General features: G+C 38.4%; 2 protein-coding genes across 2 annotated transcripts; one reads left to right on the plus strand and one right to left on the minus strand.

Moving 5' to 3' along the window:
* Nucleotides 1-1231: 1231 nt before the first annotated feature.
* On the minus strand, nucleotides 1232-8976 carry LOC117554748 (progestin and adipoQ receptor family member 3-like). Its single transcript, XM_034229238.1, has 7 exons — nucleotides 8828-8976; nucleotides 7720-7970; nucleotides 7463-7625; nucleotides 6387-6542; nucleotides 5963-6160; nucleotides 5779-5869; nucleotides 1232-3032 (listed from the first exon to the last, which is right to left on the minus strand). The coding sequence occupies exons 1-7, from the start codon at nucleotides 8828-8830 to the stop codon at nucleotides 2893-2895; spliced, it is 1002 nt and encodes a 333-aa protein (XP_034085129.1). The 5' UTR covers nucleotides 8831-8976; the 3' UTR covers nucleotides 1232-2892.
* Nucleotides 8977-11664: 2688 nt separating this feature from the next.
* LOC117554773 (anthrax toxin receptor 2-like) lies at nucleotides 11665-23866 on the plus strand. Its single transcript, XM_034229288.1, has 17 exons — nucleotides 11665-11953; nucleotides 12490-12561; nucleotides 13889-13960; nucleotides 14154-14235; nucleotides 14479-14583; nucleotides 15104-15172; nucleotides 16526-16606; nucleotides 16704-16764; nucleotides 17564-17659; nucleotides 18398-18467; nucleotides 19760-19838; nucleotides 20059-20154; nucleotides 20345-20395; nucleotides 21657-21752; nucleotides 21941-22114; nucleotides 22200-22280; nucleotides 23703-23866. The coding sequence occupies exons 1-17, from the start codon at nucleotides 11829-11831 to the stop codon at nucleotides 23739-23741; spliced, it is 1449 nt and encodes a 482-aa protein (XP_034085179.1). The 5' UTR covers nucleotides 11665-11828; the 3' UTR covers nucleotides 23742-23866.
* The last annotated feature ends 6 nt before the right edge of the window (nucleotides 23867-23872 follow it).

The raw sequence follows: 23872 nt of genomic DNA on the forward strand, positions 1-23872 counted from the left end.
AAAAAATAAGGATTTTATTTACCCAATATGTACAGTTTTAAGATGGGTAACAAAATAAATTAGGATTAAACAAAAAGGTGTATCATTAATGATATACACCGACACAATCTAGCATTAATGGATAAACAAAACGTCACAAAAATGGGTGACATCCTGTGTGCTCTTCTGCCCAAGAGCAACTCACATACCCCCCCTTCATCCACACTGCAGGAATGTATAGCACTACTGGCCAGTCCATTGTTGCGTGCAGGGGGAAATGGCCCTAAAAAGGGGTAGCTTAAATTGAGTGGCCTCTTTAAACACCCCTCAGGGTTTGAGAGGAATGGCGTAGTCCAATTAGCTGACACATCTATAAAGGCAGGTGGTTTTCATCAGCTCAGCCTTTTGCCAGGAGCAAGGAGAGTTGCAAGACACTGACGATAGAATTACACACAACACAATTAATATTTTAAAAAAGATTGCGTGCACTCAATCTAGCTAAATAAAGCTGTTTCAAATAAATGTGTATGTCTGATGTAAAACAAAAAGCATAACCTTTAGCATGTGTGTTTTTTTTGTGAGGCTTGTAGCCCTCACAGCCCTCTACTGTGAAACACTGAGAAGATTCAGCTTCACAGAATACAATGGATGGTTAAATTGGTAATATGGTGAACACAAATTGCTCTAGGAGACACACGTGTGAGTATTTTGTGTTAGTGCGGTTTTGACAAATCTGAACGTTTTAATAGTTAATGTTAACTGTTACTTCTAAATGGGGAACTTTTGTGTCAATGATGCCCTCTACTGTTCAAGACTGTGAACAGCAAAAACAAGCAGGTAAATTAAATTAAAAACCAAGGCAAGTACAAAAGTTAATAATGATAAAGAAAATGTAAAAAGAAAATGAACCACATTATTTAAATAAGTATATAAACATGAATATGAAATAAACTGTAAAGAAAATTAGATTAAATAAGAATAAATAAATACTTAATATATGCACAACACATCTGAAATACATTAAAATCCCTGTAATTTGTAATAAAAATTCCAATAAAATATAGGAAACCTGTACAATATATTTGGATTAAAATAGAAGTTCACTGTTTCTACAATGTGCATTATACATTCATTAAAGTGAAAGCTTCAACGTTTTTCTGCAATGATACTCAACTTAGCACAGATTAGGGTAAATACAAAAATAAAAAATGAAAATAATTCTGAGGTTTAAAAAATAAAAAAGACTCTCCAATGAAGTATTTCCCAGCATTCTTTATTCATTCAAAATGTTTAAAAATATAATTTCACATAGGCACTGAAATAAATATTGTACATTTTGAAAGTCAGTGCCAGTGCTTTGTCATACAAATGATGTCTAAGGAAAACACAATCACGAGATCATTCAGCAAAAAGATCATGCAGTTTGATACCTAGAGGTTTCAAGTTCAGAAAATAAAAACACACATTCACAAAAAGGCAAAATAAAGTCACTTTTTTCAGCACCTGATTTCCAGCTCTGCAGCAGATTCCTAATTTATTCCAAACACTAAATTGTATTACATTTAGAAAACAAAACATACTGGCCTTGTGGTGTAACAGCAAAGATGAAATCGGTCGGAGTTTGATCATTTTTTCTGAGGGTTATTGCCCCGAAACGTATTGTAACAGTTCGTGGGTATACAGTAGAAACACTCAAAGTTAATAAGGCAAATAAAGTATAAATGTGATCGTAAAATGTTAAAAAAAAAATTAACACTTAACATTAAAAATAAATGTGATTAAGGTAACACTTTAACTGGCCTTATTTAAAAAAAAAAAAAAACTTTAAATAGACTAATGAGGATTTTTCACACCCCCAGCTTTTATGACAGACCTTAGGTAGCAGGAGCCTGCCTTATCAGACGCAGTGGAAGTGCTACCGTCACTGGATTGTCAGCAAAATGTGTGTTTGTCTTTATCGTTCAATGCAAGTGGTTGTTAAAGGGGCATTTCATCAAAATCAAAACCATTTTACTCTAGCTATGCACATAGTTTTACTGGCTCAGGTTGATTTTTTTTTAAAATAAACAGTGTTTGCTTAAATTATTCATTTTAAAATGCAGCGAGCTCCAGAAACCAAACTCCCAATCACCTCTATTAGTATTTGTGTTATTTAGATGAGCTTCCACTATATAAATACAGCATTTGCCATTGTAACGATTTGTTCAAAACACACCGAAATAAATCAAATACAAATTCCACAAAAAAGAACAACACACAAGGCTAAAATAAAGTTCCCAAATGTTCTTAGATATTAATTGATTGTTGAACTTTAACAAAATGTTAAAATACTTGAGGTGGTGACACAATATTTCTTCCAGAGACAGTTCACAGTGTTCATAAATTGAATCTCCAGTTTTTCAGGATTTTTGTTCTGCGCTTTCATCACAAAATGTCATACAATCGTATAGGAGCTGATAGATGTAACACAATCAGATGATCATTGCTCACACAGGCTATTATGTTTGATTAAAAAAAATCCGTATAGTCGTTTTTTGGAATATTTCTGTACAAAGAAACTAACCATGAGATAAGATGATCATCAATTAAAAACACCAAACCGTAGTATTTTTTCTATTAGGATTCTTGCTTCATGCATTAATATTATGGTGGTTACAAGAATTATAGCTTTACAGTAGCTTAGTTAATATCTACTGTATGAGACAGTAGATTACACACTGGCCTTTAACAACAGGTCAGTGAAAGCTATAGCTACAGTCAGAGAGTTCCTGGTAGTCAGTGGTATACCTTTAGCTATCACATTTTAACCTGCAGCTAAGTGTTAAGAAGTATTTCATGAATTTTAAAAGATCTAACTGATGTTTGCTGACAGCAACTGATTGCCTTTACATGACATTATTTGATCAGTTCCACTTAGCTGCTGCTGGTCCGGGGGCAGGACCGGCTGTGCCTGAACTGCATGATGTGAACAGCCGTCTGATGCCACCAGTAAAACATCAACACCACCAGCACGTGCCACACCTGGTGGCTGGCACCCAGGTAGTTCAGCTGGCCTGGGAGAGAAAGGGCGAAACAAATGCTTTGAATAATGCACGTATTTCTTTTTGTTCATTTTCATGCATGATTTACAATCTACGAGAATGAAAATATACTTCAGGAGGAATAGAAGACCTATATATGTTATACATCAGCCTATGTTGGTATCTTATATTCAAAGCTCTCTGTCCACTGGGACACTTGAATAGAAGAGTGCCATCGTTAGTGTCATTAGTAACACCTGTGCTTTTGCTGCTATGACAGTGAGTATAGCAGCTAACCTGCGTTTATTCGTTAAGTGGTAATTAAGTAAATATGTTTCAGCTGTGAGATTTTCAAGTCCACTAGAAATAATTGAAAAATAATACTGAATACATGCTTTGTTTTTTTTAATCATTCTGGTGTAAATTCATTAGTTACCATCACAAAAATAAATTTCTTATCAGTGTTTTATTTTTGTACATCTTTATTTAATCCATTGAGATTCAGAATCTCTATTACAAGAGAGTCCTGGCCAAGACAGTAGCATCAACACGTTTAGAATATTAGAGCAAGTTAGAAAAAACAGCTAAATAAAAATGAAACGGCTTTGCTTTCTTATTATTAACAGAGATTATGGCTGCATCTCACTTCGCTTATTTTTAATTTCCTCAGTCTCGGTATCACCAGAAGTTGATTTGTCTGCGCCATCTTGAGCAGCGTCCCAGTGGCCTTATTTGTGCCGGAGGATCGATAACGGAGGAGCGATAATCGAGGAACCACCAGACCATCCTCTGGTGAAATCCTCAGACACTCGCCCCGCCCCCTTACTGTGTATCGCTCACTGATTGGACGATGCAGCGCATGCACTGATCTGATGCTTCTTGACATGAGAGCAGTTTCCCAGCGGAGTGAAGAAAACACATGAACCTCACGGGAGTCACTCCTCAGTTTATACTGTGTTTTGTTTCAATTAATGTATCATTTAGTTACAAATATGTGATATATCTGAACAACAAAGTGGTCAAAAATCATTTTATTCATTTTTTGGAAACATTTTCATGATCGCTTTTTTCGTTTTACATTTTAATTTATTGTCATTTCCATTCAGTCAGTCATTAAGTGCTATTCAAATGTTAATTTGCTACATATCCAAACAAACAAAGTGTGCAATCCAATGAATGTTAATCTAACTGGGTTTTGATCATACGTCAATTCGGTCTCAATTTCCACTGCTACGCTGACGACACTCAGCTCTATCTCAGCACCTCACCATCCGCCCAGCTCCCTCCACAGTCTTTGGTCAACTGTCTCCACGCCATAAAAACCTGGATGACAGCAAATCTACTCAAACTCAACAGTAAGAAGACTGAGCTCATGGTTGTGGCCCCCAAAGCACTGCTCCGGAAGGTTGGGGATCTCCTCCTCCACATTGACGGCTGTTCCATCTCCCCGTCTCCCGAAGTCCGTAACCTGGGTGTCATCCTTGACTCCACTCTCTCATTTCAGTCACACATCAAATCCGTCACTAAGTCTGCCTTCTATCACCTCAGGAACATCTCCCGTCTACGACCATCACTCTCTGATTCCGTGGCCGAGACCCTCATTCATGCATTCGTCTCCTCCCGGTTGGATTACTGCAACGGAGTCCTGTTCGGGGTTCCCAGTAAAGCCCTGGACAGGCTCCAGTATGTGCAGAACTCGGCTGCCAGGGTGCTCACTCACACCAAGCCCTGGCAGCACATCACCCCCACCCTGATCCACCTACACTGGCTCCCAGTCAAGCACCGTATCACCTATAAACTCCTTCTTCTGACTTACAAATCCCTCCATGCCCTCGCCCCCCAATACCTGTCTGACCTTCTCCGCTACCACACTCCATCCCGGAAGCTAAGATCATCTGGACAGGATCTCCTCTCCACCCCCCGCACCAGGTTGCGGACTTTTGGTGACAGAGCCTTCAGTGTGGCATCCCCCACCCTCTGGAACTCTCTCCCCCCCGAAATCCGCAGCGCCCCAACCCTGGACATTTTCAAAAAAGCCCTCAAAACGCACCTTTTTACCAAGGCTTTCGCCACTGTATAGTTAGTTTAATAGGTTTATTTTTCCGCTACTTCCCCCCCCCCCCACCCCCTTAACCTGTCTGCCTTTTTTCCCCTACTCCCCCCCCCCCCTACCCGACTTGTAAAGCGACCTTGGGTTTCCTGAAAGGCGCTATAAAAATATTATTTATTATTATTATTATTTATTATTGGGTTTTGATAGATAACATATCTCTTTTTCTTCTCTCAATTATTTTATTTCTATTGTGCACTCTAATCAATATTAATCAAACTATTGTTCGTTTATACATTTTAAGAATGGCGTTTATCTTTTTTGAGAATGAGTTCTTATTTTATTTATTTGGGTCTACAACAGATGATACAAATGTTTGTGTCAGTAAATGTGTACTAACAAAGGCGGGGGTGTGTGTGGAAATAACAGGGACAGAGCTGCTGTCAGACGATCAGCTGTGCAGCGTCATCACAAACGGACGTCGTTTCACGTGGCGCCCCGGAGGAAAGGACGTCCCATTGCTCTTAAAACTAATTTCCCTGCTTCTCGTGGTTTCCTTGCGTCTCTCCATGCTTCCCTGGTGGGAGGGACTAGTCGCAGGGAAACAACGCAAGGAATCCATTTAACCAAAGTGAGACGCAGCCATAGTCATTTCAGTTACAGCATTTTTCATGTTGTGCCTTGACCAAATGTATCACTCAGTTAAAGAGACAGAGGAGGAGGACTCACCGGGGAAATAGCGCTCAGGGATCTTGGTGACGTAGAACAGGAAGGCAGTTCCAGCTATGAGGTACATCACTAGGATGCGAGGCAGGAACAACTGCACATACAACAAAATCCTGAGTAAAACATGTTTATTATGAAATGAATACACTAGCTTTGCTTGTTTTCTAATCTTACGGCATTGCCTCACCTGTACAACATCAGTGGATAATCCACCATTGAGCCCGACCCAGTGACAGGAGGGAACAACACTGATGCCGGCCACGCAGCAGAAGATAGCCATTCGTATCCGTTTCCAGTCGTTGCTGAGGTAACGAGGATGGACCTGAGCGCAGAAGACGGCCAGGATCAGCGACAGCACCGTCAGCAGGTACAACTGTCGCCAAAACTGCAAAATAGGAGAGTAACCGATTACATAGTCTAATTAGAGTTGCTTTAAGCGCACAGATACATGCAAATGAACTTAGATACACTAAAAACATTAGTTTTTTAAGCACATCGACTTAAATTGTACATATACTAAGAATACAAAAATAAACTTTAAATGAATACACACACTTGTAAGTACATATTGAAAATAGTTCAAATGAATGAAATGATAAAAATGTACTTACAGCGTTACAGTAGAAAGCGTAGAAGATCCCAGGCACGTAACAGCCCAGGATGCCGACAGAGATTCCTGCGTAGTCCAACGACAGCCAGCGGCGGCAGGTCTTCTCTGATCGGTGGCATGAGAACAGGTGATACCCCACAGAACATAACATGCACACCTGCAGTGAAAACAAGGAAGGCTGTTGTGTTAAGGACTGACAAAAAGGACATTTAAAGACATAACCATTTTTTTTCTCAAATGTTTTAGACAAAAAGGTGAATCTTTAAAATGGTTAGCACTTGGCAGAATAATTGATAATGAAAAAACCTTCAGCCCATGATTAGATATTCTTTTGATACAAATAAATATTTGGTTTATTTAATATAAGTAGAAAAATACTTCTGGGACTCTTTTACATTAATCCACCTCAAGAAATAAGGACTTCGACAAAACAATCGAGATACTCACAGCTTGCTCTCGAATTGGACAAATAAAGAGGTTTAAAAAGGGGGAGGCAGGAAACATATTATACTATACTAACATGGGAATCACAAACTTGTGCAACATGAATATGTTTCTAATCACGTTAACAACTGCGACAGACACAGAAACACAGTCTCTACATTGAACAATGGACCGCCAAACTACATTGCCATTCCTATTGTTCTTATAGTGCCTACTGCTCTTTTTAATACGGTAACAGCTAACCCTACACAGTTTACAGACCTGGGTGGGTTGAGGTCAACTGATTGCACCTGTGACAGGAAACGTGAACCTACATGAATAAGTTATACATACATCCTTTAAATACAGTACAACAACTCTAAAGTAAGACCAGTAAACAGCTTTAAAAATCAAAAGGTTGATAATGTATGTTAAAGTAGCTACATTACATGCACACCTTTTTAGGTTAGCATAGATGCTGAAAGAACTAAGGGAAGATTATTTTTTAAAAGCTGGAACACACTCTATGACTGTAAAGAACACAACATCTTCGCATTCAATTCATGTCTCAATTAAAAAATACATTAAACCACAATATTGGATATTCTCAAGAATATTCTAGCTTTTGCCACTCTCAGTCAGCCATTTTTGTACCTGGAAGCAGAAGAGTCCAATAGCGTAGATGACGTAGTCCTCTCTGTTCACTCCAGAGGCTGGCAGTACTGAGGTGAGGTCGTTGACCGCCAGGTAGAAAAAAAGCAAGAAACCCAGAAGATGGCTCCAAATATTCACAGTCTCATTGGACAGCATAAAAATACTGCAGAGAAAATGGAGAAACAAAGATACATGTGTAAACAAGGCATGCACCACTGAGTTCCCAAACCTTTAGAAACGTCCAACATGGCTCCTACCTCCTCAGGCAGAGTTTGGAGGGCAGGTGGGCCCTGTAGCCGTCTGTGATGAAGGGGTTTTCTCTGAGGAAGAGGGGGATCTGTTCGTAGGTGTACAGCCTTATCCTCTGGGTTATCAGCACCGGCCAGTGCTGGTAGCTGCCCAGCTCGATGAAGTTGGCAGTCTTCAGCAGCTTCTGGGGCATCTTCAGCAGCATCCTTACTGTCCTCAGCAGCTCCTCAGGTACAAGCCGGGGAGGTGAAGGCTGAGTCTGGGGAGAGGAATGGAGAAAACACCGGTTAGTAAAAATCAAATCAAGTTTTATTTATATAGCACATTTATAAACGATTTGTGGTCGAGCCAAAGTGCTGTACATATAATAAAAATAGCCTACAGTAGAGACACTTTACAGCTAATACAATAAGCACAGATTGTTCAGAATATCAGCATGACGTTACGACACCCTCTATCCTTAGACCCTCACATCGTACAAGGAAAAACTTCCGGAGAAAACCCACAGTTTAAGGGGGGAAATGGGAGAAACCTCAGGGAGAGCAACAGAGGAGGGATCCCTCTCCCAGGAAGGACAGACGTGCAATAGATGCCGTGTGTAAATCGAAGAGATAATACATTTTACAGCATAGGTAGTAAAAAAAAGTAAAAAGCAGTAGCACTAGCAATAACTGGTTTTCAAATGACTGAATAAAGATTTATGGGCAGAAAACTGGGTTAACAGCTAGGCCTACTGTTTGTGTAATAACTCCCAGTGTTTATTAAGAGCATTTACAATTATTATTGTTATTAGCTACATATGACTGTTAAGCAAGCTAAAGCTAACGTTGGTTAATATGTAAACTGACACCTTCATCTTCTGAAAGCATGGCTTCGTAACCACCTTGTACTAAACCCTCAGCATGTCAACTGTTCAACACAGACATTATTTAATGTTTCACTTCGACGTAAAGCTTTTTAAAACCAGCAACAATTACATATTTAAACTGTGTGTGATACCGTTTTGTTATTGTAAAAGCCATGATGCTAGCAGGCTACGTTTCGGTCTTGCTAACGTCAATGCTAACCTTGACAGCTTTATTCTAGCCAGCCAAACTGGTTGAAAACAACGCTCACCATAAACCGGTGTCCGACCGTCGATATCCTTGTTCAGGAAACTCAGCCATATCTGGACTTTTAATATATCATTGCTTTAAAAATAATTACATTTTAGCCATCCTTAGCTACATAACACCAGCACACATTTCCTCTTCTGTTTGATAGTAAACGACATAACGGTGCGGTGGGATCGTGGGATGCGTTACTGCCACCAACTGGTAAGGGTTGAGGATGGTACCTGGAGCCATTTATTCTCCTGAGCTTTTCTGTCAAAAATGTGTTTAAAATGATGTATCAAATTAATTTCTCAAATGCTTTTAGTTAAGTCGAAATTCATATCCTGCAGTATGCTTATTGCTGTGATTTTAGAAGATGTCTTAACCAAGATATACAATGAAAATCACACCCCTACATCTGGCAACAGTTTAATAACACTAGACCAGGCTTGTGGCTACACCCTTAAATACATCAATGTGTTTTGGCTTTGGTGGTGGGATTAACTGGTCACAAACTTAACCTGCAGTGGTTTGAATGAAGACACACTATCTCTGTTTTGTTTTCTACTAAGGTCAAATCACTGGTGATCCCTTCTTTCTGCCATCAGTCCTTTCAGCCCAATAGAATCGAGACCAGTTTTCCATCTGGAGAGTTCTCTGCCAGCCAAAGATGAGTGATATAACATAAGTATAACATTTACAACAACAACAACAACAAACAGACACATATCAAATCTAAACAAATTCACATCATCATTCTCATTCTCACTTTTTAACATATCAAGAGAAAATTCAATATTTCAGGTATGACAGCATCTCCTACATTTCATTTTGCTCACATTTGTTCAGTTTAAAACTAGTTTTTCACATTTATTCTGTGGTCCCTCTTTCCCCTTTCGCCTCTTTAGTTGTTTAAATGTTAAATGTTGTGTTATTTGAATACAGAAAAAAGAGAGCAATGATTGGAGGGCTGTTGTAATAGGATTCTTTGTTTCATAGTCCAACTGCTACACCCAAAATTAAAGCACAGATCCAATAATCCAATACGGCCTTTCATGATACAAATATCCAAGGGGAATCGCTGGCTAGCAGAAGATTAAACAGAATAGATGCAATTTGCTGACACAATGACTGTGGTATGTTATTATTGGATCTGTTTACTGTCATGACTACATCCTCCTTAAAGTTGAAATGTAATGTACTGGGAAGCTGCAGGCATTGTATCCCTGCAAACACAATGAACTGCTATAATGACATCACCACACAACAAAGCAACTCCCGGATGTGTTGAACAAGATTGATGACATACATGTACATGTTTTTGAGAAAGTATATTGCTTTCGACATTACTTAATGACACATTGAAATATAATGACGACATTATCAAGTGTGCTTTTGGTGACATGGCAGTGTAAAAGAAACATGATGAGGAGAATCATAAGAACCGTTTTTTTCTCCGAAAAGTAGATTTAATTTCCTTTGGACCAGAACATTTCATGGCAGCAAATCCTTCTGACACACCAAGGGCGTTCTTTATTGTTGGAGTTGTGTAAGCATATCGACTTTTGTTTTTCACATGCAATCGATTTGAAGGAAATGTATGCTCTGCTTTTTTTCACGAGCAGATGAATTACATCATTATTGGGAGTTACCAATGAGTCAACACATATCCTGTAATAATAAGTAATTGCTGTAATGTTCATTTTCAGAGGAACACATGTTGATTAAAACATGGCCCCCTTAGAAAACACTCTTTAAACTACTACCAAGAAGGGTTTCATTGGTTTATAGGACAGGAATTGGCTCGCTCCTCTCCTTTTTTTGATAGTGATATGTATGGCTCAAATATTTTCTGTATTTAAGTTATTGTAACCCTCACTCTGTCATTCTATCCTTTTATCACTATTTATGCCAGCTGCTCTGGCCTTCAAAATAAAAGCATAGTGAAGCAACTGAATGTTAGGAAGATTTATTTCTGCACAGTCTTACTTTATTATTTAATCGTATTTCTAATATAACATACAATACTTGTTCATTTTCCCATAATAGGAATTAATATTCACTTCATATTGCTTTGCTTTATAAAGTTATTATTTAGATATGTATTTGTGCATATAAACCGGAAAATGTACTCTTCGCTGTGCCGAGTGATTTCATTTCATTTCAAACCTTTATTTAACCAGATTGGTCCATTGAGATCATAGATCTCTTTTTCAAGGGAGACCTGCAGCAAATAGGTTCCACATGAAACATAAAACAAACATAAAACAATAAAGGACATCATACATTATAAATATATACATGTCATTTTATTTGAGCAATTATATTACTACCAGACATTTTAGCATTATGATTTTCTGTACATCTTTAATAACATTAATGCTATATTTCTATTGTCCCTCTGCAAACTATTTTATTACAGAAGTTGTTTTAATTAGCTTGTGAAACATTTTTCCAGGGTCCGTACTTGATAAAATGTACTTCTACACACATTTTCAGCTTGGGAAATGAATTTAAAGAGTCCCTGTAAGTAAAAAATATATATAAAGTAAAATAAATATAAGCATATTAAAGCTAGCCTACATAAAAAACACATGAAAATTGTATAAATGAAATAAAAATGTTAAAAATAACTTGTAATTAATTAAACATTAAGTTATAATATAGAATATTCTTAAAGTATATCAAAACGATTGATTAGTAGTAGACTGGTAGCAGACTAGTAGTATTTTGCTACAATCATGTCTCCCGTTTAATGTGAAAAACCCTGGAGGAAGTCCCACTCTGTGTTGTTGCTGCTGGTTGGAGGGCTGTGTGCAGCAGCTGTATGCCCTGCCCAGTTAATTCCATGATCAGCCTGCTGTCAGAGAACACACATCCTCTTCACTTCCACTCAGCAGGGACTTCAACATGTGAACCGCCGGGCTGATGCCAAGCAGATGATAACAGACTCAAAGCAGCTGATTTAAGGATTATTGAAACATTTGTTATCAAACACCCTGCTGATATGAGACACATGGATTATGGATCTGATATGGATATGTTCCCAGATCCTACTTTTTCTAAGTGTTTGTGTGAATTCATCACTGCCTGATGGTGACGATGCTTCTTGTGATGGAGCGTTTGATATTTATTTTGTTTTAGACAGGTGAGTACACACATATTGGATCAGTTGTCTGCATGCATGTGTATGCTTAAAAGAAGCCAACAGGTAACCAATATATAAATAAAAGGTAATCCTTGTGTCAGAGCAGTCTGGACTCAGTCCTCTCCATGTATGGCTCTGTTTAGTTCTCAGTGTCCCTATGCCGATTCACTGGAGGTTAGACAGAGTTTATTTTCATCTTTTTCGGCTCTGACCATCAGGGTTTGATGTGTAGACTTGAAGAAAGTCCTCTTTTGTTTCCTCCAGAGTTATTCTCAGTGTATTATGTTGTCGTAAAGCAAAAACAAACGTAGTCCCTTGAATGCATTTACCCACTGCATCACTGCATAATAATGTATGCCTCTTATACAGACAATTCAAGCTATCCAAATGCATTTTAATTTAATGTATTGATGGACTCCCCTCTTTGTCTTCAGGGTTGGCTATGCTTTGATGTTGGGTATTGTGTTATAGTATTTTGATACATGTGTATATGTAGGTGATTTTGATGTATGGCTCTGATGTTCCTGTTTCTGCAGGTCAGGCAGTGTGTTTGGACACTGGAATGAGATCTATGGATTTGTGGAGCAGCTCACCAACAGATTTGTCAGGTGAGTAAAGTCTTTTTATCCCTCTCTTATCTCTACGGCACCTCCTCTCCCCCCACCCCATTCGCAGGTTTTATGGTTTTATTTACTATAAATAGCCTCAGAAATATGGAATCATATAAAACTTTATATAGCACACTTCAAGACCAAGTAAAGTGTTTTAATGACATATTGCATTTGAACTACAGTCATATTTAAACTAATAAAAAACGATTTAAACACTGAGAAGTTATTATAGGTCTTTAAACCATGATACAAACAGTGGTAGTGGGTAGAAAGTAGGGCATGTTTATTTTGGACATCATACAGGGCCACCAACTGCTCCAAACCCCTCTGAGTTAACAGGGCTTTGTTGTTTTGTTTGTGTGTGTGTGTGTGTGTGTGTGTGTGTGTGTGTGTGTGTGTGTGTGTGTGTGTGTGTGTGTGTGTGTGTGTGTGTGTGTGTGTGTGTGTGTGTGTGTGTGTGTGTGTGTGTGTGTGTGTGTGTGTGTGTGTGTGTGTGTGTGTGTGATACTTTTAGGTTTAATAACTGATTGCTACATATGAGAACTAAACATCTGGCCAGATGTGAAAGTTATTCTGACCACAACAGACTGTCGTGTTTCCCTTCACTGCATGAAGTATATACAAAACGAAGTAACTGACAACGTTAGGAGTTCTGTTTCGTACAATGTAAAGATCAGTGAGTGAAAAAAACACTGAGATTTTCCTGTGAACCTGAACTCACTTTTTTAATAAATGTCTTGTCATGTTTTGCCACATGGTATTATCTACCTTTTTTTATGTTCTGTATTGTAATGGGAAATATAGTATATTGTTATGTGTCTTGCTGTGTTTTGTGCTACATTACAATACACTTTATTATGTCACATTAAAAACACATACTGTCCTGTCATGGTCTGTTACAGTGTTGTTTCTATAAAAGTGTTCTACTGAAATGGGTTTTTCATTAGCTATGTCGATGTTTAGATATTTGTTTTGGGGTGTATTTTGTAGGCATAATATGAAACAAATACAACATGATAAAAAGAACGAGACATATAATTTATGAACTTTAATAAATATTTATTTAACACTGTTGATGACTGAATGTTCTTCTTCGTTTGCTTAAATAGATCCAATTTAAAACAGATTATCAACAAATGTCCACTGGAAATCATAAAACTGGAAATCAAAGCTAATAAAAGAGTTTATATGGATGTCTTTTTTGTTGAAACAAGGACAAAACCCACTTAACATGTTGACATTAAAAGTTAAAAAGGCCTTTTTCAGATTGTTGTTTTTGTACTGCAGATAAGATTAACAAGCTTCCTGCCTGTGTGTGTTTCAGTCCCAGGATGAGGGTTTCCTACATCGTCTTTTCAGCCAGAGCAGTCGTAATACTGCCACTAACTGGAGACAGGTACCAGCTTCCATTTTCCAAACCTTTCCACTTGTTCTTCTTCTCTGCCTCACTCCATCACCAATCTTACTACGTCCTGCTCCTCTTCCTCCTCACAGATACAAAAAAACATTAACAAAGATAACCTGATCACACAGAAACTGAGCTCTTATCAGTCTCTGTTTGAACATTTGTATCCCTGGTTTGTGCTCAGGTCTGAGATAAACAAGGGTTTGGAGAAGCTGAGCCAAATCAAACCAGCTGGTGAAACGTACATGCACGAAGGCATAAAAGCGGTAGGTAGGCTCATCTAACACTGTGATTACCTGCCAGGAACTATTTAACAAACACAGATTACTTTATTCAACATGAACTGCCACTTTACTGGGAAAAGCTAACACTATCAACATACACAATTTGCTTTGAATAGAGATTGAAAATATTATAGCAATCCAAAATATACAACAGTAAAATTGTCATTTTCGTTTTAGAGCAACACATGTGCACAGTATGAGTGTGTGTCAACCTCCTCTCCTCAGGTGTCAGAGCAGATGAAGACACAGACCTCTCCGTCCTCCAGCATCATCATCGTTCTGACGGATGGCAAGCTGGAGGTCTTCCCCTTTGAGATGACTCTAGAGGAGGTACTGTCGAGTTTCAATCTAAATGAAGATAGTTAAAAGAGACACGCTGACACAAAAACATGTTTCTCAAATCCTTTGTCGTTTTACTGAATTACAACACTCTTAACAGTCTTTAGGATATGTAACATGTTTAGTGAAATATAACAGTTTCTACTTAATATTTAACACACAACAAATCAAGTTTAAAGGTATGGAAAGTTGTTTGAGTGTTTGTGTACGGATGTTTTGATACATTTTGCTGTTTAACACAGCCCTAATTTACTTCAATTCCTCAAGAATTCTCTCGTTTTTTTTATTCTCCTTTCACAAAAATAGAAGTCTTCTTAAAAGATGTAAGGTAACACAGAGCGAGTCAATTATATAAAATGACCATTTTGGGGGTGAAGTATTACTTTAACATTATACAGTATACAGGGATTGACGTAAAGTCAATCTAATAAGGTTAACAACTCTGATCTTTCATTTTTTTTCTGATAGCTGATCATATGGAGAATTTGACTATTTGTGTTTTTCTTCCCAGGCCGACAGAGCCAGAGGGTTTGGAGCCAGAGTGTACTGCGTCGGGGTCATGGACTTTGACCACAAACAGGTAGGAGGACCTTCCCTGCCGCGCAGCACTGTGAGAAGGAAAACTCTCTGTTACTGATACTGATACTGTTTAAACACTGAGCTTTTATTTGTTTTTTTGTGTTGCATCTGTTGGGTGATGTGGTGGTCAGCTCTTACATGGACTGAAAGCTGTTTTTGGCTCTACATTTATTAACACACCTTGACCTTGTTGACAATGGAACTCCTAAGGTTTATTTATGTAAATCATCATGTTTATTGAGGCCTTAAGGTAACATAACATGGTAGGTATATCTACTGTAGGCTAGCATATCCTTGGAGAGTATCAAGTTCTTGAAAGGGAGCTTTTGGTTCAGAACAAGTAACGCGAAAACTTCGTTGTGTCCTCAAAGATGTTTATCATGCTGAATAATAATGAGCCCGAATGCTTTCTGCTGAATGTGTTCATTTTAAGAAATACTCAGGAAAGAAAGGAATTATCCTATAAAACGATATGAGGTTTAGCACACTGAAATTACACAATAACACAAGCTAACTAACTACACAAGGCTGTTCTTCAAGGTAAAATTGCATTAAGGATGAATTCAGCTCCCTGTGTGGAAAGGGATGTCTGATAGCAAGGAAAAGCATAACAAATATTCTAAATATAGTATACATTTAAACGTATATGGATTCTTTTAGGTGCCTAAAACATATTTCTGCAGCAGTAATTGTCTTTACCCCTAGTGTCTGTTTCCAAAACATGGGGCGTGGGGACCCCCATCTACTGTATTAATGCTGCAGATGGTGTTATATGCAATCTTGACTACAGTTATCACCGATCATAAGTCATCTTACATTGACAGTGAAAATAAAACACTATTTTAATTAGTTAAAAATGATCATACTACAATGTTTCATCTAAGTGGCCTTACGGTTACACAACCCCCTCCCTGAATCATTCCTGCATTAGTGTTTGTTTTGCGGTCTTAGCAGCTTAATTGAATTACAGTGACAGTATTGATGTGTGTAATTAATATTCATAAGCATATCGGAATGGCTTTAAGTTGCATAAGTCATGACTGGGGAGGTCTTCAGTGGTCATCGGGTGAAAGAGTTTCTCTGCACGGCTAGTGAGCGGGAGTACTCGGCGGTCAGTAGAGGAAGTCGTTACATTAATCTCTGTGATTAAATAATGCTGGCAAGCTTCCTGTCCTGCCATCATTAAAGCAGCAGATGAAAGCTTCAGCCAGCTGTCCAGAGCTTTCATCTCCCGAAGACAGACTTTCCCTCCCTAAACGCTGCAAAAGCACTGACCCATAATGACCTGAAGACCTCCCAGAGAGACACAAAATATGAATTTACAGAAGGGTCCATTTCATTTATTTTGTCTCAGCTTGCTGAAATAGCAGACGGTAATGAACAAGTCTTCCCCGTGCTGTCCGGGTTTCATGCCCTCAAAGACATCGTCAACAAGGTGAGGTCATGTCACCAATGACAATGAACAAAAATACTCAGTGAGAGTGAAATCAGATTTACAACCTGAGTTTTGACCGTCATCTGTATCTCCACAGATCCTGAAGCAGACATGTGCAGACGTTTTCACAATAGAGCCGTCAAGTGTATGTGTGAATGGTAAGCTTGTGTTGATTCTTGTTCCAACTGTAATGATTGCAGCTAAAGTATGATTAATGTGAATAAATGTCTCCCATCAGAGTGAATTATCTTAACAAATTATTGCTTGATTGCTTTATTTATTTGGAAAGTCACTCGTTGTCCCCGGAGGATATAGCTTAAGGACTTTTGTTCTCAACTGACTTCCTTTTAGTGTAGTTTATGAATTTAAGAGTGATTTATAAGTTACGATTGGATGATAAGACAATAACTAGTTGCTCATTGTGCCGCTATACATTAAAAACCCTCACAAGGTAGAGTATTATCCACCAGGGTAATTTTTCCCCAGGTAAAAGTAGAATAAACCCTCATATTGTGTTTGGGTTATATTTGATTTGTTTAAATGTTAAATATATAAGAAAATATCTGACGTGACAGAGGAGGTTAAACAGGTTCTTTGGATAAACTTACAAGAACTTTTGTTTGAGATGAATTGGATCCTCAAAACTACCCAGAATGTTTCATTGTATGCCATACTATAAAAAACAATATTCAGTTTTCTCTATTTATGATGATTTGGTTTGGGGGTTATGAATGGATAACAACTAAACCCATACAAAATAATACATATTTTGTGATGTATTTAAAAGAGGGGTCATATCTTAATCATGTTGAGGCATATATTACTGACTTTCAGGTTGACATTATATGCCAATAAGGGCTTAGAAACACAGGAATGACTCAAACACCATAATAGCTGTTTCATATTTGCAAATGAAGTACCACGTCATAATATTGTAATGTGTCCGATGTTTTTCAGAGTCTTTCAGTGTGGTGCTGAGGGGCAGCGGCTTCAGCGGATCCAGGAGGACGGACAACATACTCTGCACCCTCACTGTCGATCAAAAGACATACGGTCAGTGAATGCCACACACTCATGACTTCCCCAGCTGTGCTTTAGTCGTCAGCTGGTAAATAAGTGGCTTGTTGATGCTAATGCTAGGAATGCACTTATTGTAACCCTGGTAGTATTTAACAATTGTACATGATTATTACTTACCCTTGTCCTGTGATAACATCATCTATGAAGTGAAATGTGATACAGCGTGCAGATGTCTCTGCTGCAGTGGAAACTCTAAGTCATGACATCAAGGAACAAACAGTGGCTGCTTTTTATCGACTTCAGCCGGAGAACAGAGGACACATTATGAGAGTGAGCAGAGGGAGCGCATGTTCTTCCTCTCATTAGACTATTAACAGATCAATGTTCTCCTAATGTCACTGAGAGGACGTGAAAGGAAACACATGACTTGTATTGTAGCTTCCTTTTTCTCTTCTGAGTATCTTGTTTTCATCTATTCTGCTGGAATTTATTTTATTCTATATTGTATCCAATCACTGGGAGAGAATATTTAAATTGTCACGCAGTTTTTTTCAAATAAAGCATTATGACAGCATAGTACATAGCATATCCCCTTGCTAATGAATGGTGAGTAACATTAGAGGACCATAAGCTGCATTTCTATTGGCCTATCAGATTGCACGAAAGGCCCATTTGTTTTACGTCTTAGTTATTGGTAACTGTTGTATATTTAAAAAGAACATCCCCTTTCTTTGTAGGCAGTAACCATTCTCTGTCTCTGTTTCCTCTCAGACCAGAAGCCACAAGTAGTGAGAGACGGCTATCTGCTGTGTCCTGCTCCTGTTCTGCATGAGGTCGGACAGTAAGTCAAGACACACACACACACACACACACACACACACACACACACACACACACACACACACACACACATATGCAAACTGTGTGAAAGTGTAAACAAGCTGCAAGTTAGAAAAAGGCAAACTGAGCCTGATCAGCACAAGGCTTCTTACTAAAAGCAAAACAACTTGAACTGTAATTAGAAATGTCATTACTATTAATAAAAAATGTAATGCATTATTATTATTATTATTATTATTATTATTATTACGAATATGGTATTGTATTGTGAGAAGAAAGCATTCTGGTCAGTGTTATTTAAAGTTAATGGTTTATAGCTGTAGATGCACATGTCATAAACACCCACAAGAATGTCTTATTCTACAGCTGAGAAACCACACTTGTGTTCGAACACCAAAATAGTGACTGAAGCTTTCATGCCTGGTCCCATGGTCAGTTTTTCTTTTTTCTATCTTACTTAGTTTTTTTCAGTATACTTTGTTTTGCTTAAATAAAAATATCACCAAAAACTGTGAGTCTGTAGAAAATACTTATATCTGAGTCACATCGTCAAGACAATTATGAGCCTGTGTTGAACTTAAATACAAAAATTAAGTCATTTTAAGGGAATCGTGTAGCTCTGGAAAGAAATCCGGCATGAAATAATTTGATTACAACATTGGTGTTCGTATGACATCACCGGCTTGACCAAAGCTTGTACAGAATAATTGTCCCAACACTAATATGTAGCAACACTTCTCAGAGCTGATGAACAATAAATAATAATGATAATTGTTATTATGTAACAAAATATATATATTTTTAGAACCCTGTGCCTTAATTAATCATTAAATCTATCAACAATATCATAACACTAGGCCTGTTACTAATGTGTATTGTGCGTGACGGAGAGAGAAACCAGAAGAATGTTTACAGTGGAACTACCAGCAGCTCGAAGTGTTGGATGAACAGAAGCCAGTCGGACCAGAATATCTCTGTGGCATTTAGAGAGAGAGCCAAAGCTGATTTAACTTCGCCCACTTCCATCAGTGTGCCCCCCCCCCCTATCTGTCCCCAGTCGCCTCTCACTTTCCATCATGTCTCACCCACTCACACACTCCCTCATACTGAATCACTCACGCATAGCTATATCATTTCTCAGGGACAATGCTGAAGCTAACTCAAGTCCCGCCCCCTAAAAGTTGGAACCAAACACTATTCAACTGCCAAATATGACTGCAAACAAGAACAATTATGAGTGTATAAATGCAATAACCTTTGTGCCTTCTCAACATGTCTGTCTAATGATTGCAGATCAATAGAAGTGCTGGTCAGCATCAATAATGGACAATCTTACATCTCCAGTCCCATCACTATCTATGCTACAACATGTGTGAGTATCAACACAGTAACAGAAGCACTTCTCTACGAGTATAATGTGTGTCTCTGATCTGTGTGTGTGTGTGTGTGTGTGTGTGTGTGTGTGTGTGTGTGTGTGTGTGTGTGTGTGTGTGTGTGTTGTGTGTGTGTGTGTGTGTGTGTGTGTGTGTGTGTGTGTGTGTGTGTGTGTGTGTGTGTGTGTGTGTGTGTGTGTGTGTGTGTGTGTGTGTCAGTCAGATGGGACCTGGGTGCTGTGGCTGCTGCTGGCTCTTCTGCTGTTGCTGGCTCTGGTTTTATTCTGGTGGTTCTGGCCTCTCTGCTGCACTGTGGTGAGTTCAAGTCTCTGGGCGTGTATACCTCAATACAGGAAGTCACAATTCCATGCTTTTGTTATTTATGGAAGTAGCCTAAAAGTTAAAGTGTTGCAATTAGGACCAGGTTTCCTTTGGTAACACTCCTTTATTCTGTCTATAGACCATTTGAAATGTATTGTTTGTTTTTTTAAATCGTTCTTTTCAGGTGATCAGAGACCCACCACCCGATCGCCCACCTCCGCCACCTCCTGTCATTGTAAGTAGATCACAGACTTATGATTAGTTTTGGGGAATTCATGCCTTTATTTGACAGTGTAGTAGTTGTGGCACAACTTGACATGCTTCCAAGATACATTAAAAAGGGTCAAATTCTGACAATTAAAAAATGCACAATGCGTTACGGATTGTCATCATTTACGTTTTTTTCTGGGGTTCCTTTTTACTACCTGTCCTTATATAAAAGTTCTTGATCTTTGGTAGATAACTAAATCACACGAGCAAAATAGACAATAATGCAGAGAGAAAGTGATAATGTCCAGATAAAAGAAGCTGAATAGAACTCAATAGGCAGTGTTGTGGAAATAATTATCATAAGACGCCAATTAGTAACATACAGGACAAACCTTGATGTCTGTTTACCTTCTTTAAGGACACAGGCGGCTTAGCCAATAATGTTATTGTTCCCATTCTGTGACCGGTCAATACTGGGATACAGATGGTCTGTGTTGTGGGTACACTGGGACACTTCCTTCTCTGTATTTGTGGACTCCAAGGTAAAATCTTCGAGGTCATAGGTGTCCGAGGCAAGTAGCTCTGTGTTCCCACACTGTTTAGGCTATCTCCTCAAAATATGTTGTTTACTCTCTGCGAAACCAGTTAGATGGGCTGGCAAGAGAGAGGCTCTCCAGAATTGACGTGGCAACTCTACCGTGAAGTCAGAACCTCTGACTCTTGGACTTGTGATGTGAATCCTCCGGCCGTTAACTCCAAATAAACCATCATGTGTTTGACATCAAAGCTACTGCTCTTCCCGTGTCTCCTTCCTGAGTCGGTGACTCCCACTGCATAGCTACACAGAAGTTTCCACTACAGGCAGCATCTACTGACAGTTTGTGGTACTGCATCACTTCTGGTGGTTTTGTGTTTGTTGACCCCTTTACAAATGTTAATAATGGTGTTGAATAAGCACCTAACGTTCTGGCTAGAGCTGCAATGATTACCCAAACTAATTGATTAGTCGTTTGACAGAAGAATCACTTTTTTGTCTAGTAACAGCCTATAAGATGTCCTACTTTTTCATTTGTTATTATATATCTTTAGGTGTTTGGACAGACAAAATCATCAATAAAGACTGTACTTTGAGAAACTGGGATGCACATATTTCTCAATTGTCTGACATTTCATAGACCACGCTTAATCAAGAGAATAATTGTCAGATTAAACTTTAGAAGCAGCCCTAGACTTGGTCTAAAATCCAGTGTTATGATTAGAAAGTGAACTATTTTGTTGTTTTCAAGGAGCCAGAAGAAGTCATGTCGCCCAAACACCGATGGCCTACAGTAGATGCTTCTTACTATGGTGTCAGAGGCCCTGGAGGAATCACACGCATGGAGGTAAAAATAAATACACAAACATTTCACATTTATAGTGCCTTTGTACTTTTATATATTTTTCTGTTTTTACCAACATTTATTCAGACAAGTTTCAGCATTTTTCAAGGCATGACAAACACACACATTGGTTATAATAGAAGCTGTGTGCGTTCAGTGTCCTTCACTAATCACTGTCCGTCTGTGTGCAGGTGCGTTGGGGGCAGATGGGCTCCACAGAGGAAGGGTCCCGTCTAGAGAAAGCTAAAAACGCTGTGGTCACCATGCCAGAGGGAGAGGAGGAGCCCATCATGTCCCGACCCCCACCACGAGCTCCTCCAGTCCTCATCCCCCCACCACAGTCCAAATGGTACACTCCTATCAAGGTGAGAAAATAACCAGCACTTATACCAATAACTGTTATGATTAGCATGTTTTATATTCAGTGAATTAACATTATTTGACCCTCAGGGGCGTTTTGATGCGCTGCGGGCATTACTGAGGAGGCAGTACGACAGAGTGGCAATCATGAGGCCGACATCCCAGGATAAGGTAACAAACATCTGTATATGTTCTAGGGCTGCACGATATTGGAAAAAACTGACATTGCGATTTTTTCCCCCCTTTGATATAAAGTATATTGTGATATTGAATTGAAGAAAATACAGTTTTTTTCCCCTCAAACCATCCTTTCTTGAACTTTAATGCTATACAATTGGTATTTTTCTAACTATATTTAACCGGATGAAGGATTTTAGTCACGGACGTCTGGATCTTAAGTTATCAGAGCAGCAAGCTGAGCTAGCTCGGTTAGCAGCGCCGAACTGCCTTGGAGAAACACATGAAACTACTTTATTCAGTGTTTTTACTGTACCTTTAATCACCGGGTCCGTTTGCTTTGGAGATTTGATTGTGATTGGTGGTTTGCTGTGCATGCAGAGCCTGCATGTCACTCACTCAAGTACCCCTGACATGAGAGCTGCGCGAGTTTTCCTTTTGTAGCAAGCAGCAAAAATAATTGTAACATGACGTGTTTGAGTTAATTTGCCTACTTAAAATCGCACGTCCTGCGATGTGAATATCGCGGATGCGCATATCGCGATTATTGTCATGACACGATATATCGTGCAGCCCTAATATGTTCATTTTAATTCATTTCTTATTTTATAGTTATTTATCATTTTTTATTTGTATCTTTGATTTTATCCTTAATTGTATTAATCTGTGTGAATCTGTGCTGTCCTGTTTGTCCGTACCCTGTTGCTGTTAAACTACTGAATTTCCCCACTGGGATTAATAAAGGTTTATCTTGTCTTATAACAAACAGTGCTGATTAACAATATATAATACTGTTAATATTTCTTCCTGCCCGACTGTCAGCAACTCAGCACACACCATAAAAAATGCTGTGTTTATCACCAGTTGATTGGATAAGAAAATGAATCCAACCTCTTGACTGCATAATGATTTAATTAATGATACAGAAAATAATATAGCCCCACTCTCACCACCCTATAATTATCTACCTAACAGGCAAATAACAACTTACATTTTGAATAGCGTTCACTTATAAATAATAGTCTTATTGTCAACATTGTGGCGTCAAAAACAGCTTGACGCCACAACTCGGATGATTTAGGATTGTTTTCCTCTTACAATATGCACTGTGGGATTTGGATAATGTAGCTTCATAAGTGGGTTCCTCTGATACAGTTATGTTAAAAAGTATTTCTTTTATTTTGTATAAGATGCATTTCACTTGTTTGAAAGGCTGTTCATCTTTTTATTGATACAGGGTTGACATTTTGGCAGATAAAGGATAATGAAAGCTTGCATTTATACCAATTTTTGATAATTTAAAACGTAACATCCCCTTGTTTGTTTTATATTATCTCTGATTAACAACTGAAATAAGATATTCCACTTCATTAATAAATGTATCTGACTGCAGTGTGTGTGTTCTGTTGTGTTCAGGGCCGCTGCATTAACTTCACCAGAGTTCAGAGTCACTGATGTTCAAACATGAGGATCGACACTTTTCACTTTAGTCCAGTTTGACCAAAGAAGACCGACAGGTACTAAGAGATGAATGTTTGGATTCATCATGTATTGTAAATAAATGTCTTTACTATATATAATATTGT

The sequence above is a fragment of the Gymnodraco acuticeps genome, unplaced genomic scaffold (assembly GCF_902827175.1).
Source record: "Gymnodraco acuticeps unplaced genomic scaffold, fGymAcu1.1, whole genome shotgun sequence".
Lineage (NCBI taxonomy): Eukaryota > Metazoa > Chordata > Actinopteri > Perciformes > Bathydraconidae > Gymnodraco > Gymnodraco acuticeps.